Source organism: Pelophylax lessonae (assembly GCF_965119305.1).
Source record: "Pelophylax lessonae genome assembly, chromosome: 5".
Classification (NCBI taxonomy): Eukaryota; Metazoa; Chordata; class Amphibia; order Anura; family Ranidae; genus Pelophylax; species Pelophylax lessonae.
In genome coordinates, this window is record NC_138772.1 from 172,910,309 (window position 1) to 172,930,540 (window position 20,232).

General features: G+C 47.6%; 1 protein-coding gene across 2 annotated transcripts in view; it reads left to right on the forward strand.

The window, feature by feature from the left end:
• Positions 1-20,232, forward strand: part of ATP2C1 (ATPase secretory pathway Ca2+ transporting 1) — a 235,461-nt gene that overhangs the window by 187,589 nt on the left and 27,640 nt on the right. For both annotated transcript variants that reach the window (XM_082258061.1, XM_082258060.1), the window contains exons 19-23: positions 2,465-2,562; positions 4,003-4,053; positions 4,473-4,639; positions 5,839-5,907; positions 6,226-6,342. In XM_082258061.1, the coding sequence (XP_082114187.1) occupies positions 2,465-2,562; positions 4,003-4,053; positions 4,473-4,639; positions 5,839-5,907; positions 6,226-6,342 (502 nt within the window). The remainder of the gene's footprint in view (positions 1-2,464; positions 2,563-4,002; positions 4,054-4,472; positions 4,640-5,838; positions 5,908-6,225; positions 6,343-20,232) is intronic.

A 20,232-nucleotide genomic window follows, 5' to 3' on the forward strand; every position in this document is an offset into this window, starting at 1 on the left:
TCCTTTACCTTTTCCTAAGATTAGTCCCTATATCTCACAGGAATCGGATCTGGTTGACCAGATAGGCCCAGTAGCCTCTAGTCGGGTGACTTCGGTCCCTGAGGTTCAACCAGAAAAGATCACCCTTCCTGATAACAATCAGGTATCTGATAAATGTGTGGGAACAGAAAACGACCAGACTTTCTCGGATGGTCGGGGCCAGATACCTCTAGGGACGCCTGGTTCAGATTCTATCAGCGCCAGTGGTCCTAGAAATTCTAGGCTGGCCTCCTCAAGCCGGCCTGGCCGACTTGGACATGCTAGTCGCAGACGTTCCGTGGGAACTTCGTCTCAGGGAGTGTCTGTGGTCTCAAGGACCAATTTACCATCATGCTTTACAGTCGCTGGGTTTAATGGCCTGGCCATTGAGACCCAAGTACTGAAGGACAGAGGTTTGTCTACTTCAGTCATTCCTACCCTTATTAAAGCAAGGAAAGCGACTTCCAGCAAAGTCTATTATCACACATGGAAGACTTATATTGCGTGGTGCGAATCTTTAGGATTTCCTCCACGTACCTATTCGGTGACTCGAATATTGGCCTTTTTGCAACAAGGGGTTGAGCAGAAGCTAGCCTTGTGCACCATCAAGGGTCAAGTTTCAGCATTAGCAATCTTCTTTCAGAAACCTTTAGCTACCAAGTCCTTGGTGCGGAATTTCATACAGGGGGTGCGGCACCTGGCTCCTCCAGTCCGCGCGCCCTTACCGCCCTGGGATCTTAATTTGGTTTTGTCGGTTCTACAGAAACCTCCCTTTGAAAACATCAGGGAGATTCCCTTGCTTACTTTATCCCAGAAGGTGGCCTTCTTGGTGGCTATTACTTCTGCTCGCAGGGTGTCAGAACTGGCTGCATTATCATGCCAGTCCCCATACCTAGTGGTTCATAGGGATAAGGTAGTACTTCATCCTAAGCCATCTTTTCTTCCTAAGGTGGTTTCAGATTTTCATCTGAATGAAGATATTGTACTACCTTCCTTGTGTCCTCAGCCCAAGCATCATCGGGAATATGCGTTGCATTCCTTAGATGTGGTTCGGGCAATCAGGGTATACCTGAAAGCTACGGAATCTTTCCGTAAGACGGATTCACTTTTTGTGATCACGGATGGCCCCAGAAAGGGTTTGCCTGCATCTGCCGCGACCATTGCCAAATGGATTAGACAAACGGTGGTACAGGCTTATTCTATTAAGGGTCAGAGTCCTCCGTTCCCTAATAGGGCGCACTCCACTCGAGCGCTCAGTACTTCCTGGGCCTTTCGCCATCAGGCGTCAGTGGTCCAGGTATGTAAGGCGGCCACCTAGTCGTCGGTACATACCTTTACAAAATTCTATAAGATTGATGTGACGGCACCGGCGGATGCCTCATTTGGCCGCAAGTTTTTGCAGGCCGCAATTTGAGGAGACCGGTGGTCTACCTCGAGGGTTTTTTTCTGTTTAAAAAAAAAAAAAAAAAAGGAAAGTTTTTCTCTTTTTTGTTGAGTCTCATCATTAAGGATGAGCATTGTAAACTTCTAGTTGGCACCGGTTGGGCCTTCTAGATTTGGATTTGATTTCCATTTTCCCACCCCTCATTTGTGATACTGCTCTGGGACTTCCCGAAGGTGGTGTATCACCGAGGACTACGTCTGTCAATGAGCGCTAGAGAAAAATGGATTTTTGTAAAATCTTACCGTAAAATCCTTTTCTCTTAGCTCATTGACAGACGTAGTCCCCGCCCCTCTGTTTTTGAGTTGGGTTGGGTTAAAATCTCTAAAGACTGCTTTTTCACATAACTGATTTGCTGAGGCAGAGAGAGAGAGGATATACCCTCTGGGACTGCCCCTAGGGTGTGGCCAGAGCTTTTTAATTTCCTGTCTAGTCCTGCTCCTGTGGAGGCAACATAACCCGAAGGTGGTGTATCACCGAGGACTACGTCTGTCAATGAGCTAAGAGAAAAGGATTTTACGGTAAGATTTTACAAAAATCCATTTTTTTCCTCAAAATGTTCGGTCTTATTTATTTGTTTAGCAACAAATATGAAAAAAAAAAAAAAGTGGTTATTAAATACGACTGAAAGAAAGCTTCATCTGTCTCAAAAAAAGGTAAACATTTTGTTTGGGCGCTGTGTTGCATGACCGCGCAATTGCCATTCAAAGCACAACAACGCTGAAAGCTGAAAATTGGCCTGGCCAAGAAGGGGTTGAACGTGCCCAGTAGGCAAGTGGTTACAGGATTGCTGGATGGAAGCGTTTTTAATGATTTACAGGAATCCTAATGCTAATATGCCTGAACCTTCTACGCATTCTGTCTTCTACACACATGCAGGCTTACAGGCATTAAAACACATGCCATGAACGTATTTACACAATATTATTACTGTGTCTATAGAGAACGTGTAGTTCAGCATACTCAAAAGACTGCATTAGTGATCATTGTTTCTCTTTGTTGCAGCTAGCCGTCTAGGATTCTACTCTAATGGCTTGCAGTCTCTGTCTGGAGAAGAAGTAGATGCAATGGACATTCAGCAGCTTTCTCAGATAGTACCCAAGGTTAGTAAATGTCCACTTTACATTCAATTATTTCTTCTAAGGGCTCTTTCATATGGGTGGCTGAGCCGTGGTAACATTGCTTTGATATACATCCACTGCAATTTCGATTTGGACTGCGGAGTAGGACAAGTTCCTGTCAAACTCACCCACTGAGATCAATAGGGACGTACTGAAACTGTTAGTCAAATCATTGCCTCAGTTGTTGCGCAGTCCCGCAATGTAAAATTGCCATTCAGCAATTAAAAAAAAAAAAAACTTACAAAGATGTCAGGAGGCAGCAATAGTGCCTTCTGGACACCTGCCAGCTATTGCTATATTGTGGATCACTTATCAAGAGGTCAGTAAGCATTACCTCCTGTCTTAAAGGGCTAAAACACAAATACACTCCATGTTGTTATACATTGTCCAGTATCTTCTGTCAGCAGTCTGTCACTATGTACCGTATTTTCCGGCGTATAATACGACTTGATCCTCAAAAAAATCCCCCAAAAAAGGGGGGGGGGGATTGGGGGGGTCGTCTTTTACGTTGAGTATAAAAATCCCAAAGGTAATTAGGTGTAATCTATGAAAGCCCTGGCTGTCTGTGCCCTATTCATCAGCAAGGTACCGTAAATGTATTCTCCCATAAATCTCCAAGGTATTGTAAGTATTACCGGTAGATGTATAATCTTCTCAAGGCGCTGGCTGTGCTGGAATCCTGTACCAGTATACTGTACCTTAGCTTTGGTTACGTAGTATACAGAGCTGAGCCAATCATGGTGAGCGATTTGTATTCTATTATTGAATGCAAAGCCTGCTTGGATTGGTGGATTCAGAGAGGCGGAATGATGATACTCTCTCTGACTACGCCAATCAGAGCAGGCTTTGCATTCAATAATTGAATACATCAATCACTGTGATTGGCTCAGCACGGTATACTGTATGTAGCCGAAGCTACGGTACATACGGTATACCGGTATAGGATTCCTGCACAGCCAGTGCCTTGAGAGAGTATACATCTACCGGTGATACTTACAATACCTTGGAAATTTATAAGAGAATACATTTGCGGTACTTACGGTACCTTGCAGATGAATAGGGCACAGACAGCCAGCGCTTTCATAGATTACACTTACTTAATTACCTTTGGGGATTTCATACTCGCTGTCCAAAACCTATGTTTCAACTTGAAAAGTAGGGGGGTCGTCTTGTACGTCGGAAAATACGGTATATGGCAAATTTTACAGTGGCTGTGGAGGGAGGGGCACCTTTGACATATTTAACCATGGGCTCCCTGTTTTTCATACTTCCTGTGAGTCAGATTAGAAAAGAATTACAGTATTTAATTATACATTTTTATATGCCACTTGGTAAGTTCATATAGTAAAAATTGTACTGATGCACAAACCGAGCATGACTGAATGCTAAGTAATCTCAATGTAAAATGTCTTTATTTTATAGGTGTCTGTTTTCTACAGAGCCAGTCCAAGACACAAGTTAAAAATTGTGAAGGTATGCAATGGCTTTCAGTATCAATAGTGACTACAGATGTGTGTACAAACTTTGTTGCTTATTATTCTAATCTACTACACAGGTAAAAAATGTTAAGTCTTGCAGAAAATTGAGAATTATCCCTATATCTCTGAACTCATCAGAGTCCTTGAAGGGGAATTGAACAGGAATTGCTACTTGAGTTGTAGTAATCCTATAATTCTGAACTGCAGTGCTGCGGTTTGTGACTTGTGGGTTTCTGTGACCTAGAAGACCAGTCCCTTTCTCTTTCAGACAAGTCTGTCAATAGTTACAGTAAAGCAGGGACTATTTGCTATCCAATACTCTGATCTATGTAGCAGAACCCCAGCTAAGCAAATAGATGCTTATTACTGATTTCACCTAAGTCATGTGTAATGAACTATTTTATTGTCCCCCAGTGTCTGCAAAATATTGGTGCAGTAGTTGCCATGACTGGTGATGGAGTGAATGATGCTGTCGCACTGAAGGCTGCAGACATTGGGGTTGCCATGGGCAAGACTGGAACGGACGTTTGTAAAGAGGCAGCTGACATGATCCTGGTGGAGGATGATTTTCATACAATTATGTGAGTATATTACCATACTATCCCAATACCATAGTAGGGTAATGAGCTGAGAACAACTACAGAGTAGTAGGGAAAGCGGCAGTGCATGAAATGTGAAAACTGCATTCTGTTCCTTATTATAAATTCTGTGTAATTCTAAATAGTCATATCATTGCTTCCCGTTTAGGCAACTGTATGAAATTGCTAAGCTGCTAGGGCTTGAATTTGTGTACAGGAGCAGCTGACTGACATTAAGGAAACGGTACTGCCGCCTCCTGAATATCTGTTTTTTTTTTTTTTTAATAGCTGAATGGGGTTTTTGAATAGGATTTGGCTTCTGGTTGTGGCACAACCCCATTCCCTAAATGGGTCACAACAGGTGTATCATTTTTGCCTTGCCCATGAAGCAAAGTGTCACTTCTTTGCCATGTATACAACTTCATCCGGCCACCATGTTTAAGGTGGGCATACAGAGGGGGGGGGGGGTTGGTGGAAATAAATGTAGCTTAACCCCCTATTTTTTACAGCCCCTCTGAACGTAAATGAGGCTTAAGTGCTTACATATTTATTTATGAATGTGAAGCACAGCTGATGGATTAGTCACTGAAAGTTAATGTGTGTAACTTTGTAGCTTTGCTTGTTTCATATGACATTTAAAGCAGTTGTAAAGGCAATTTTTTTTAATTTAAATTTTTATACCTGGTATACTTACCTGTTCTGTGCACAGAGCAGCCCCATTCCTCCTTTTTTCCGAGTTTCCCTGCCGGCGTGGTCCGCTCTTCCTCTTCTGCTTGTGCCCCCATAGCAAGCTGTGTGCTATAGGATCACACGTGCAGGTGCGCCAAGCCAGGCTGTGTTGGTCCACAGATGCTGCTTACTCACAGGAATTGACGGACAGCAGCAAAAGCCAATGGCTCCCGCTGCTCAGTCATGGGAATGCACGAAGAAAGGAGAGCGGGGCTGCCGGCAGGGACTGCGCTGGATCGAGAGTGGTGTCAGGAAACGGGTTTGGGGTGGGGGGGGGGTTATAGCAGGTGGTAAAATGTTATTTACCTTAACAGAGGGAATGCCTTAAGGTAAAAAATGTTTAACTTTTTTCCATGTATGTGTAAAGCAGCTGGTATCCTCTTCTTGTTGCTGTAATAGAGTGAGTGCAGTTGGTGTTGTGTAAGATTTCTTTTCCTAGAAAATAACAGGATGTCAAACGGCTGTAATTACAGGTCAGCCATTGAAGAAGGGAAAGGCATCTACAATAACATTAAAAACTTTGTTCGGTTTCAGCTTAGCACGTAAGTAGAGCATTGTTCCTTTTGTTAGTCTGACATTTCTGCCGTCACACTATTATTTGTCCTGTATTGTGTAAACTTGAATGTCCTGCTCTGGCATCGCCAACTCGTACACATGATGAAACTGACCCCATGTTATTCTTCCATAGAAAATAAGCTCCGCTTTGTTAAATGGGGGCAAAATGGTATCTGTTGTGCTGAGGAACACACAGGGACTGTATTGTTATCTGTAGTTAACTACCATTAAGTAGCAGCTGAAACTGAGAATAATAAATCCAGCCTTTGACACCTTTTCTATGTAATATTTTGTTTCTCCTTTAGGAGTATTGCTGCGCTGACTTTAATATCTCTTGCAACTTTAATGAATTTCCCTAATCCTCTCAATGCCATGCAGATATTATGGATTAATATTATAATGGATGGCCCTCCTGCCCAGAGGTAAGATTGACTTGTATACTGGACTGTTTAAATTGAAAGACACACTGAGCTTTCATGTGCCTGGAGGAAAAACTGTTAAATGCCAATAACAGCCAATCATATTCGTCTTATTGTTCATTATTGGACAATTAAAGTAAGAATGTGACTGGTAAGTAGGGGCAATAAGAAAGATGTTTTTTTTTTCCTCTAAATACTTTCATAAAGAAGGGCCCTGTAACATTGGTGTGCTTAACTACTTGACCTCTAGGCCAATTCTGACATTTCCTCATTCATGTAAATTCAGCATTTTTTTTCTAGAAAATACTTAAAATCCCCAAATATATATTTTTTAAGCAGTAACATTGGAGGACAAAACGGTGGGTGTTCAAATAGTTTTTTTGTCTTACGAAATTTATATAGGTTTTTTTCTTTTTAAAAGCCAATTTTCTCTTACGTCCTCCGACAGTCGCCGCCTCTTCATATTCGTCACTAATGGGGTTATTGACCTTTGCTCCGTAGGAGTAGCTAGGCAACAGAATATATTAATATCAAAGCTTTTAGCATATCCCACCCCCAGGGGGTGGTCCCCTCAGTCAATACCTCCCTGCTTCCTGCATTTCCAACTCAGTTTCTAATGCCTAGCTCAGGAGTAGGTTGGGCTGTTCCTGTGCTGGGGCTCTTAGTCTCAGCTTCTTTTCTCTTTTTGATTTTATTTGGAGTTTTTTTTTTCTCTTTCTTTTACCTAGCTGTTTATTTTCAGCGTTAGCTTCTTCTGATGAAGATGTTCGTGCGGAGCTGGGTCTCAGTCTGGCCACCCTGGATCCCAGGGCTCAGGGCCAGGGGCTTCCCAGCCTGCCATCGAGCGTTCAGCTTAGGTTTTACCCTGGCACATTGAACGACCCATCCCTGTTCGCTGCAGGGATGCTATCGGTGAGGTGGCTACCTCACTGGACGCCATTGCGGTTTCGCACCTCAGTTCCACTGCGTCATGCTTGCGACACTCCCTGTCCTCAGTGCAGCGGTTTGGTCGCTGGAGCAGGCTCCCCACACCATCCGGACTGGTAAGTATAACTCTATGTGGGGACCTGTCTATTTGGGTGTCAGTCTGGGACTGTGTGACCCTGCATGTCTGTGTGGCTGCTGTGCTCCCTGTCAGTTCCTGTATGGACTTGCTGCCTGTGTGTGGGCTGTGAAGGGGGGGGCTCTCCCGCTCTGCTGGGTGTCAGCATGAAGCAGTCAGATTTTGGGCATGCTGTGCGGCGATCGCTGCGGCGACCCGCCATTTTTTTGCGGCAAAATCATGGTGGCCGGTCCTGTGTGGTATTGCACAGCGTTTTGGCGCCAAACGCCGCCATTTTGGCGGTGATCGATCAGGCCACATGTCGGCGCCATTTTCTATTTGCCCAAGAAATCCTCAGCCGAGCGGCCATGTTTGTGTAGCCTTGCATAGGCTTCATAGGGGCGGTCAGTCTTGCATCACTTCCTTTTGCTCTGGGACAGCGATCGGTGGCAGCAGCCTGTGTGATCTCTCCAGGTTTTTATCTTCCCATTTTTCCTGTATTCCTTGCCCAGTTTCTTGTCCCTGTGGGGGTCGGTGTATTCAGTGGGTGCGGTGGGCTACGCTCGCCGCGATCTTAAAGGGGCAGTACCCCTTTTTTTCCTAATATTACTGGGGAATGGATTCTCAGGATTGCAATTTTCCTCCCGCCTTGGTGGGGGGCCAAGGGGCTGCTGCTTCCCCCGAGGGGGCTGATCTGGCTACTATTGTGGCAAATTTGGCTGCTCAGATGCTGGTGGCTGATCGATCGACAAAACGGCCCAGGGTGTCTATTTCCTCTGATTCAGAGGGCGATGGGGCTGCTATGGCTGGAGTGCCCTTCTCAGGGTCTCACTCATCCCTTGACCTTGTGGGGTCTGAGGGGGAGGCTGAGGTGGAAGGGGTTGATAATTCTCCCCCTGGCTCGTCTGAAGAGCTTGCACTCATGGATGAGTTGGTTGCTTCTATCAAGCAAACGCTGCATTTGCAGGATGAACCATGTCCTCCTGTTTTGATGTCCTCTTATGGGACGCAAAGGAAACGCAAAACATCGCAGGTTTTTCCTTGCTCTACGGAATTTCAGCGCGCGGTTGATGAGCAATGGCGCAATTTAAAAAAGCCTTTTGCTGTGGCGAGTAGGTTCAAGCTGCGTTACCCCTTTACACCCGCCACTGATGAGCGTTGGTGTGTGCCGCCTCAGGTGGATCACGCGGTGGCGATTTTGAATAAATCGACTGCGATCCCTGCTGAGGATACCCCGGTGTTCCGGGACCCGACGAACAGGAGATTGGAATCTCTGGCCCGTCATTCTTATACGGTTGCTGGCTCTATGCTGAAGCCTATTTTTGCTTCCGTTATGGCAGCCCAGGCTATTGCGAATTGGACGCAGGTGCTCAGGCGCACCCTGGTGGCTGACTCTGCCCCGCCGACAACTTTGGCTATGGTGGATCAGATTCATCAGGGTGTCATGTATTTGTGTGATGCGGACTTGGATATGGTCCCTTTGGCTGCGCGTCTTTCTAGTGTGGCGGTATTGAACCGTCGCCTGATATGGCTGAAATGTTGTTCTGTTGACCAATCTTCCCGCAAGACTTTGGCTAATTTGCCCTAAGCGGGATCGCGCCTTTTTGGCGAATCTTTGGATACTCTGATAAAGGGTATTTCTGGGGGTTTCTGGGGGTAAGAGCACTCTCTTGCCCCAATCTCACAAGAATAAGTTTGTTCGTGGTAAGAAGAATGCCTCGTTTAGGCCCTCTCTTTCGTGCCTTTCGGTCGCACTATAAGGGCAAGCCCTTTAAGGGCCAAGGCTCCCAGAAGAAGCCGTGGACGGGTAAGCAGAAGTCCGGCCAGTCCGGGTCCGCTGCCCATAACAATGCGGCCTGAAGGGACGCCCTCACCCGGTTCTGGGGTGGGGGGACGTTTGCTCGGTTTTCTTCAACCCTGGCTGGACCGCATTCGGGACAGATGGGTTCAGGAAATCGTTCGATCTGGATACAAGATCGAGTTTCTCTCTCGGCCGGCGGGCAGATTTTTCCCCTCAAACCTTCAGCTGACTCCGGAGCGCTTGCAGGATCTGCATCTGGCAGTGCAGGACCTGCGGGCCCAGGGAGTGGTGGTTCCGGTGCCTCATCAGGACAGATTTCGGGGGTTCTATTCCAATCTGTTCACTGTGCCCAGAAAGGAGGGCAAAGTGCGTCCGATTCTGGACTTCAAAGCTCTGAACCGCTTTGTGCAGGTTCGCAAGTTCCGCATGGAATCCCTGCGATCAGTGGTGGCTGCCCTGGTTCCGGGGGAATTCATGGCCTCCATCGACTTGAAGGATGCATACCTTCACATCCCCATTTTCGAGGGTCACCAGAGGTACCTTCGATTTGCCATTGCGGAGGATTATTATCAATTCGTGGCGTTGCCTTTTGGTCTCGCTTCGGCTCCGCGGGTTTTCACCAAGGTGCTTGCGCCGGTTCTGGCCTTATTGAGGGCCCAGGGCATTTCTGTCCTGGGGTATCTGGACGATATCCTGATTCGGTCCGCGACCAGTCAGGGCCTGGTGAACGACCTGTCCATCACGATGCAGACTCTGCAGGAATTCGGTTGGACGATAAATTTTCCAAAGTCAACGTTGTGTCCGTCGGTTCGTCTTCGTCTTCCCTACTTGGGGATGAAGACAAGCTTCGGACACTTCTGTGCGAAGACAGGTCCCTCAGGGACAATCAGTGCTCGTCCCTCCGGACGTGTATGAGGTGTCTGGGATTGATGGTTTCGGCTTTCGAGGCGATTCCCTTCGCCCAGTTTCACACACGGGAGCTTCAGGCGGAGGTCCTGGCCAAGTGGGACAGGCGTCCAGTCTCTGGAATCTGCGGCTGTCGTTGAGCCGTCTCACCCGCAGGGGTCTTTTGTGGTGGCTCCAGTCCCCGGCGGTGTCCTTTCGTCCTTTGTCGTGGACGGTGATCACCACGGATGCCAGCCTGTCGGGCTGGGGTGGTGTTCTGGGCGTTCTGTCCGCCCAGGGAACTTGGTCGGAGGAGGAATCCTTCCTTCCGATCAACATTCTGGAATTGCGAGCGATAAATCTCTGTCTTCTGCGTTGGACGGACAGGCTTCAGGGCCATCCAGTTCGGGTACAGACGGACAATGCCACAGCGGTGGCCTACATCAACCACCAAGGGGGCACCAGGAGTGCCCTAGCGGCGCGGGAAGTAGCCGACATTCTGTCTTGGGCCGAGACGCACGTCCCGGCGATATCTGCAGTTCACATTCCGGGGGTGGAGAACTGGCAGGCGGATTATCTGAGCCGCCAGACCCTGGACCAGGGAGAATGGTCCCTTCACCCGGATGTCTTCCAGATGTTGTGCGCGAAGTGGGGGTCCCCAGATGTGGACCTGTTCACGTCTCGTCTAAACAACAAGGTGGAAAGGTTCGTGGCAAGGACGCGCGATCCTCGGGCAGACGCCTCAGACACGTTGGTGGCGCCCTGGCATCAGTATCGCCTGATGTATGCCTTTCCACCGATTCAGCTGCTGTCCAGGCTTCTTCGCAGGTTGGCCTCGGAACCGCACACGGTGATTCTAGTGGCACCGGACTGGCCTCGCCGGTCTTGGTACGCAGACCTCGTGATCTGGCGGTCGACGCTCCTGTCTCAAGGACCGATATTCCATCCTGCTTTACAGTCGCTGGCTTTAACGGCCTGGCTGTTGAAAGCCAGGTCCTAAAGGAATAGGGGTCTTTCCCCTGAGGTCATTCCCTCTTTGATCAAGGCTAGGAAGGCCTCTTCGGGGAAGATTTACTACCGTACTTGGAAGGCTTACTTTGCCTGGTTTGAGTCCAGGGGGTATTCCCCTCGCTCGTACTCTGTGTCGAGAGTGTTGGCTTTCCTTCAAACGGGCGTGGACCAGCGTTTGGCGTTGGCCACGATTAAGGGTCAGATTTCTGCGCTGGCCGTTCTCTTTCAACGCCCTGTGGCGTCTAACTCTTTGGTTAGCACCTTTGTTCAAGGGGTGCGACATTTGGTCCCTCCTAGGAGGGAGCCTTTGCCTCCATGGGATTTGAACCTTGTTCTGTCCGTGTTGCAACATGCTCCTTTTGAAAAGATCAGGGAGATCTCGTCTCTGTTGTCCAAGAAGGTTGCCTTCTTGGTGGCGATCACTTCGGCTCGCAGGGTGTCGGAGCTGTCGGCCTTGTCCTGCAAATCTCCGTATTTGGTGATTCACTTGGATAAGGTGGTCTTGCGACCTAACCTGTCTTTTCTTCCGAAGAGGATCTAGGAATTTCACCTCAATGAGGATATTGTCTTGCCTTCGCTTTGCGCAAAGCCTAAGCATCCGAAGGAGGTGGCCTTGCATTCCTTGGATGTTTTTAGGGCGATCAGGGTTTACCTGTCATCGACTAAATCCTTTCGCAAGTCGGATTCTCTTTGTCCTTCCTGAGGGACCTCGGAAGGGCATCGCCAAATGGATCAGACAGACGATTGTGCAAGCCTATGCTTTGAAGGGGAAGGTTCCTCCTTTTCCTGTGAAGGCGCACTCTACCAGGTCTCTGAGTACGTCTTGGGCCTATCGTCATCAGGCTTCTGTGGCCCAGGTGTGTAAGGCGGCCACTTGGTCGTCCGTTCACACCTTCTCGAAATTTTACAAAGTGGATGTTCAGGCATCGGCAGATGCTTCCTTTGGCCGTAAAGTTCTTAGTGCGGCGGTGCCTTAGGGTCCCTTGTTTGGGCCCTTGGCTGTTGGGGTGTTTTTACCCCTAGGTTACTTGTTCTTTCCTGGGTTGTTGCTCCTGTTGAGCACGTTTTTCCTGTTGCCCAGTTGGTTCTCTTACTTTGGTAAGGTTCCTTTCTCTGATGTGGGTACTGCGTTGCTTTAGGCGCGGCTGCTTTTTTCCCACCCCTCATGTCTACACTGCTATGGGACGTCCCCATTAGTGATGAATATGAAGAGGCGGCGACTGTCGGAGGACGTAAGAGAAAACTGAATTTTTGTAAAATCTTACCTGTAAAATTCCTTTCTCTGAGTCCTCCGACAGTCGCCGCCCCCGCCCCTCTTTTTGGGGTTTGTTTATGTACTCTACTGCTATGCTACTGAAACTGAGTTGGAAATGCAGGAAGCAGGGAGGTATTGACTGAGGGGACCACCCCCTGGGGGTGGGATATGCTAAAAGCTTTGATATTAATATATTCTGTTGCCTAGCTACTCCTACGGAGAAAAGGTCAATAACCCCCATTAGTGACGAATATGAAGAGGCGGCGACTGTCGGAGGACTCAGAGAAAGGAATTTTACAGGTAAGATTTTACAAAAATTCCGTTATTTTAACAGTTTACTGACCGTATACTGTGTATGTATGTATGTATGGGTGTGTTATATATATATATATATATATATATATATATATATATATATATATATATATATATATATATATATATATATATATATATATATATATATATATATATATATATATATATATATATATACACACACACACGGTGGCAAGGCTACTCTCCTACGCAGGATCTCGTATCTAGTATGTGATTCTGCACTTCCCAGTCTGAGGCATGTATGCGTGCTGCCAGTGAACCACTTCTGCTGTGATTAGACACAGAAGGAGCTGATCGGCGGGTACTGCAGACTCGATGTCTGCTGGCACCTGCCGATCATTTGTTACAAAGCCAGAACAGCGATCTGCCTATGTAAACAAGGCAGATTGCTGCTTCGTCAGTAGGTAAGGCATTGATGCAGGAACATGGATTAATGCCTTCCCGTAGTTTAATCCCCCCCCCCCCCCCCCCACAGTGCTAAAGCACAGGCTAAGCGCACAGTTAACCCTTTGATCGTCCCTGATGTTAATCCCGCCCCAGCCAGTGTCATTAGTACAATGACAGTGCATATTTTTAACAGTGATCACTGTATTAGTGTCACTGGTCCCCAAAAAGTGTCAGTGTCCGATTTGTCTGCCGCATTATCAAAGTCCTGCTATAATTCATTGATTGCTGCCATTACTAGTAAAAAATAAAAAATTCCATAAAAATATCCCATAGTTTGTAGATGCTGTAACTTTTGCGTAAACCAATCAATTACACTTATTGGAGTTTTTACTTACCAAAAACCTGTAGCAGAATACATATTGACCTACATTTATGAAGAAATTCCATTTTTTTTTTTTTTTTTTTTTATTGGATGTGTTCTATAGCAGAAAGTAATTTTCAAAATAGTTGGTATTTTTTTGTTTATAGCGCAAACATTAAAAACCACAGAGGTGATCAAATACCACCAAAAAGAAAGCTCTATTTGTGGGGATAAAAGGACATACATTTAATTTGGGTACGGTGTTGCACGACCACATAATTGTCCGTTAAAGTAATGCAGTACCGTACTACAAAAAATGGCCTGGTCATTAAGAGGGGGTGGGGGGTAAATCTTCTGGAGGTCAAGTGGTTAAAGTAGGGCAAATTTTTTATTTTTATTTTCATTTTGGATAGAGCCAGGGAGGGTTATACCGACTGTCAGTTTTTATTTAACCATCTGTGTGCCATGGGGGAGATTTCCCTTTACTTCCTGTCTCATGCCCAAACAGGAAGTAAGAGGAAATCCATGCAAATTAAGGGAATTCCTTGGGGCCCCCTAGGTCACCAGAACTAGTGTCCTCCTTGGAAGATTTCCCCTCCTATGATCTTTCTGGGGATAACCCAAAATGTGGAATTTTCTTTTGCCTTCACTTTCAATGATAATGGTGAATAGGACGATTGGCGAGGATGCATCTCCTTAAAGCGGTTGTAAACCCTAGGGAAAAAAAAAACCTGCAAGACAAAGGCATAATGGGCTAGTATGCATCGCATACTAGCCCATTATGTGTAACTTACCTTAGAACGAAGCCCCCACACGGACCCCCGGACATCGCTGCGGGCGCTGCCATGATCCCTCGCCGTCTCTTCTGGGTTCGGCGGTTATTGGCCGGAAGAGACGGCTCCGGCGCGATGATTGGCCGGAGCCGCGATGACGTCACTCCCGCGCATGAGCGCGGGAGTGATTTTCCGGCAAGCTCCCGGCAAATTAATTGAAGGTCCCCCCGGACCTTCAGAGCGCATGCGCCACTCGCGAGAGCGGCTGCATGCACTGTAAATATCTCCTAAACCATGCCGGTTTAGGAGATATTATTTGTACCTACAGGTAAGCCTTATTATAGGCTTACCTGTAGGTAAAAGTGTCAAAAAGCGGGATACTACCGCTTTAACGGGGGGCACAGAAAGCAATAAAAAAATTACAGGTGTTCTAATCCCTATCCACTCTATTCAAAACTAAAAGAAAAAAGTTTTGCCATTAGTTATAAAGCAAAGGGTTTTAGTGAACACAAATAATATAATACCCAATTTCTCTTTCATTCAATGACGAACACAGATCTCCATTATTCAGAAACACAGGGTTATATTCCCCCTTACAGGAGTAGGACACTAGGCAAAAAATAGACTTGGCTATGCCTATGGGCAGTCCTAGGCAGTATACATCAGCCCTCTCTGCTATAGGTCTTAAGTTTTTTTTTTTTTTTTTTCTGCGTAGTCAGAAGTAAGGACCTAGTTCCCTGCCAGGATCTCTGGTCCTGGCAATTTTTTCCTTTTTAAATGGCTTGTTTTTTTTCTGTGAGGTCTACAATTAACTTCCTGACTGGGCAATGGGCTGGATATTTAGATAGCCCTGATAACGGCCCTGGTCTGGCAAGCCAAGAGCGGCATTCTCTAGACCGGCAGACAAGGCAAGTGGACCTCCTTGGTAAACAACAAAAAGGTCCACGAAGTGATACTGTCCGGTTACAAGATAGTTTTGTTCTTGCCCTCCGGAAAGGCTCTTCCCTTCCAATGTGTGTCTGTCCCCGGACCAATTGCAAGCTCTCTTTGGGGCAGTGCAAGAACTGTTGCTTCAGGGTTTTGTATTTTTGTATTGGAACGGTTTTAAGGTTTTTATTCAAACCTGTTCACGGTCCCAAAGAATAAGGGGCAAGCTATGTCCGATTCTGAACTGCTTTGGGTACAGAAGTTCAGAATGGAGTCCATTCGCACAGTGGGGGCAGCCCTTTGTCAAGGGGACCTTCTTCTATCGACATCAAGGATGCCGACCTGCACATTCCAATATGTAGAAAACAAAATAAAGCTTCGCTAAAGTGATCTATAAAACAATAAATGTGTTACACGTGAGTGACCATGTGCAGTAAAACAAGCAATCTATACACAAAAATCAGTAAAGTCTGTGTAGATAAAATAGTCCAATAAATTATAGTGTATCAATCCTCCCAGAAAAGTGCAGTGCAACTGAAAACCATAGAAGGGAACACCACCACCAACACCCTCCAACACTCCTCTTCCCGAATCGGCAGGACCATAAATTATAATGGTCTAGTGCGCTCAAGAAAGATGGTGAGTAGATCATCACAGGAGGAAAGCAAACCTCATTAGGTGATGGGTCCCATATTAACTCAAAAATGGATATACAAAAACACTACCATAGTGAAGTCTATAAAACTCATTAAAGTGTTTATTAGAAAGTAGATGGCTACATTTACCTTATAAAGGTCATCAGCAAACGTGTATGGCAAAAGATCCAGCATTTTTATCGTATCAAAAGATCCAGCAAGCTGTCGGCATCCAAACACCACTCAATTGCGGCTCTTCGTGCGTAATGACGTCACCTCAAAGCCACTCCTGACATGTTTTGTCACCAATGACATCTACGGGGGGTTGGGCCAAGTGACGGTCAACACGCACAGGAAAGTAGCGTGTGAGCATGCCAGATCAAATTAATAACAGCGAACCGGTGTATAAACCTGGCACAGGTATAACCAAAAAAAAGGAAAAATAGTGGGCCTAAATAGAAAAAGCACCATCTAGAGGATAAATATAATTTCTCTGTTGCTCATTGACAGACGCAGCCCCCTTATTAGTAACACATTGGGTTATACTGCCCTCTACAAGAGTAGCACACTAGAAGGAAGGAAAATGTTCTGGCCACACCTTAGGGGCAGTCCCAGAAGGTATATCCTCTCTCTCTCTGCTACAGGAAGTCAGTTTTTTCTGTCTAGTTAGGAGTAAGGACCTAAGTTCCTTGCTGGTATCTTTGGTCCTGGCAAGATTTTTTTTTTTTTTAGAAAGACTTTTTTAATAGACAGCTTTTTTTCTCCAGTTGTTCCTGTGAGATCTTCAAGCAAGTACGCTGAACTGGGCGACTGGCTGGATGTTGAGATCCAGTGGTCACCCCAGTCAGCCTGCGAGCGCGTGCAGGTCCTAGCTCCGCGCTGGGTCGGCCGCGACATAGTCCCACTGGACAGGGACTGACCCTGCGAGTTAAACGTCTCGCCTGGACGCCAACGACCAGTTGGAAACTGAGTCACGGCGTCCGTATTGGTCGACAGCCCCCCACTTCGGTGGAGAGGGGTTCTGTCAAGAGTTGGCGCCCGCCTGGTTCCGGTATGGTGAGTAGAATGTTCCCCCTCTCCCCCTGACGGGTTTGTTGGTGGACGCGGGCCCCTCCCTGGGATGGTCGGACGCTCAGGATCCTGGGTCTCCCCTCTGTCCTATAACAGGTCACAGATCCCCCAATTGAGTGTGATTGTGTGAATAAAAGACCAGGAGGCTTGGTTTGGGAGCTGACTATCTAAAGTCACTGTATAGTGGGCACTGTTAAGGGACTATGACTAAGGTCAGTGGCAATACTGTGATGATGGCCATATACAAAGAGCATCCTACCTGATAAGATTGCAGGACAGGCTGATGCCTGTGCCTGGACTACCGCCATCCTCCCGCAGGCCGCCATCCTCCCGCAGGCCGCTGCCATCTTCCACAGGCCGCCGCCATTTTCCCGCAGGTCGCGCGGGGCCGCCATCTTGGGGTAGCCTCGTGTCTCCAGCATGGGGGCGGCCATTTTGGAGATGACCAGTCACCTCGTGGAGAAACATGGGAGGCTCCGGAAGGCGTGTAAAGGGGCGGAGCCGCCTCCTTTACCCGGGAAAAAGGGCCAAAGACTGAGCGCTGAGGCAGGTTGATAGAAAACTTCTGTGCATCAGGTGGTGAGCCTTGGGGTCTCTCTCTCTCTCTCTCTCTCTCTCTCTCTCTCTCTCTCTCTCTGTGGGGTCCAAAAAAGCAGGTAACACTGAGGGGCGCTGTTGCGCTGGGGGATTACAGAAAAAAAAAAAAAAAACGTTTTTTTACTTGGCAATTTTTTTGTCGCTGGCAAGTGTCTTGTATAATCATGGACCCTGCCACACATGTATCCCCACCTGATCCCCTCGAGGTAGCCGCAGGACCCTCCAGTACCCCACTTGTAATTGATGCATTATCAACAGTTTTGGAGTCTTTGGTATCCCGGGTGGAGGTGGCCTGTCAGGGACGGGGGTCAAGAAAGCGACCCCCGCCTACCCCTATTTCATCTGATACTTCAGATTCGGATTCTGAGCCGGTCACTGCAGCTGCAGGTCCCTCTTCTGGGGCTGCGGTCTCAGGTAATGTCTCCTCAGACAGTGAGGAGGACGTTCCTGCCTCCGCCATAGCACAAGAAGAAGCGTTGGTGGACGCACTAGTTGTGTCTGTCCGGGAAACCTTAAGGCTTGAGGTTATACCGGCAGAGGTAACCGAGATGGAAATTTCTTTCGGTACTAGTAAACGTGCCAAAATGGCGAAGGTTTTTCCTTTACCCAAATGTTTTGGCAATAAGATTAAAGAGGAATGGGATCATCCGAAACGAGCTCTGGCTGTTTCCAGACGCATTGCTAGGCGCTATCCGTTTGAGGAATCCCTCATTAAGAAATGGACGGTACCACCAGTGGTGGACCCACCGATTTCTAGACTAAAGAAAACTTCTGTTATCCCGTTGGAGGATGCTCCGTCCTTTAAGGATCCGGTGGATCGAAAGGTAGAAGCGGAGTCCCGCACCATTTTTTCCCTGATAGGGTCAACCTTTAGGCCAGTGGTTGCCATTGGTTTAGTTTCACAAACATTAACAGAATGGGCCAAATTGTTACGCCGTGACTTAAAGGGGAGAAGTATCCCCCCGGCAGCATCTGATTTGATGGAGCAAATCATACAAGGACTACAGTTCATCTGTGACGCCGCCCTGGATGCCACTCCCCTGTTAGGGCATGCATCTATGTCAGCAGTGGTCCTCAGACGTGTATTGTGGTTAAAGTGCTGGTCGGCGGATCTAGGTTCCAAGAAAACTTTGACTAATCTCCCTTTTCAAGGGGATCGCCTGTTTGGGGCCACCTTAGATGAGATTATAAAGGATGTCACTGGGGGCAAGGGCACTTTTTTGCCACAGACTGCTAAGGGCAAAGGACCTCGCAGCAGGCGAGGACCTTCCTTTACCGCTCATAAAAGGTTTGTTCGCTCCGCTGGGGCGAGCGAGAAGGGCAAAACTCCTTCAGGGGGTTTCAAAGGACGCTGGTCGGGTAAACAAAAGTCCGGCTCAGCCAAACCTGAAGATAAAACCAATACAGCCTGAACGTGCGCCCCCACCCATCTCTGGGGTGGGGGAACGTCTTCACCGGTTTCCAGATCCATGACCTTCCTGAAGCCCGGACGAAGGAGTTCAAGAGGCCGTGCGGTCGGGATACAGGATCGAGTTTCGATCACTTCTACCGGTGCGATTCTTCCCTTCCAACATTCGTATGCTACAGGGAGCGGTAGTTCCCGTTCCTTGAGCAGAACGTTTTCTTCACTTTTTTCAAAGGTCATTTCCAGTTCCCTCCAGGAGAATTCTTCTAAAGGAGATTCTTTTCTAATGGAATCGGAATCCCGATTCCCTGGACAATCGGATCCGGTTGAGAGAACGGACCAGGGAGTCTCTGGTCTGGGGGCTTAGGTCTCCAATGCTCCCCCAGGGGAAGTTACTCCTTCCGATAGAATCCAGGTTTCCGATAAATGTGTGGGAACTGAGAATGATCAGACTTTGTCTGATTTACTGGACCGAGCAGCTCCAGGGCAGCCCGGTTCGGATCCAGTTGGCCACGGCTGTGGCTTAGGTCAATCACCTAGGGGATTGGCAGGCAGACTATCTCAGTAGTCAGACTCTGGATCAAGGGGAATGGTCCCTTCATCCAGAGGTATTTCACCAGTGGTGCCTTCATTGGGGCACCCCGGATGTGGATCTGTTGGCATCTCGGCTCAACGGGAAGGTGCGGAGGTTTGTAGCATGCGCCCGCGATCCTCTAGTGGACTCAAAAAGCGCGATGATCGTCCCGTGGGGGCAGTATCAGCTACGGTATGCCTTCCATCCTCTCAGGTTACTGCGGGAACTTCCTCGCAGGATAGAGGTGGAGGGAATTCCAGTTACCCTGGGAACTCCGGACGGACCTCGTCGAGCCTGGGACGCCGACTTGGTGAGGCTAGTCGCGGACGCTCTTTGGAGACTTCCTCTCAAGGAGGATCTGCTGTCTCACGGACGATCTTCCATCTTGCTTTCGATTGCTGGCTTCAACGGCCTGGCCATTGAGACTCGGGTACTGAAGGACAAGGGTTTGTCCGCTTCAGTTATTCCTACTCTAATCAAAGCAAGGAAGGCGACTTCCAGCAAAGTCTATTATCGCACATGGAGGTCTTGTATTGCGTGGTGTGAATCGCTTGGATTTCCCCCACGTACCTATTCGGTGACCCGAATCTTGGCCTTTCTGCAACAGGGGGTTGAGCAGAAGCTGTCCTTGAGCACTATCAAGGGTCAGGTTTCAGCGTTGGCAATCTTCTTTCAGAAACCTTTGGCTACTCATTCCTTGGTGCAGAATTTCATCCAGGGGGTGCGACACCTGGCTCCGCCAGTGCGCGCACCCTTACCGCCCTGGGATCTTAATTTAGTGTTGTCGGTTCTTCAGAAACCTCCCTTTGAAGATATTAGGGAGATTCCCT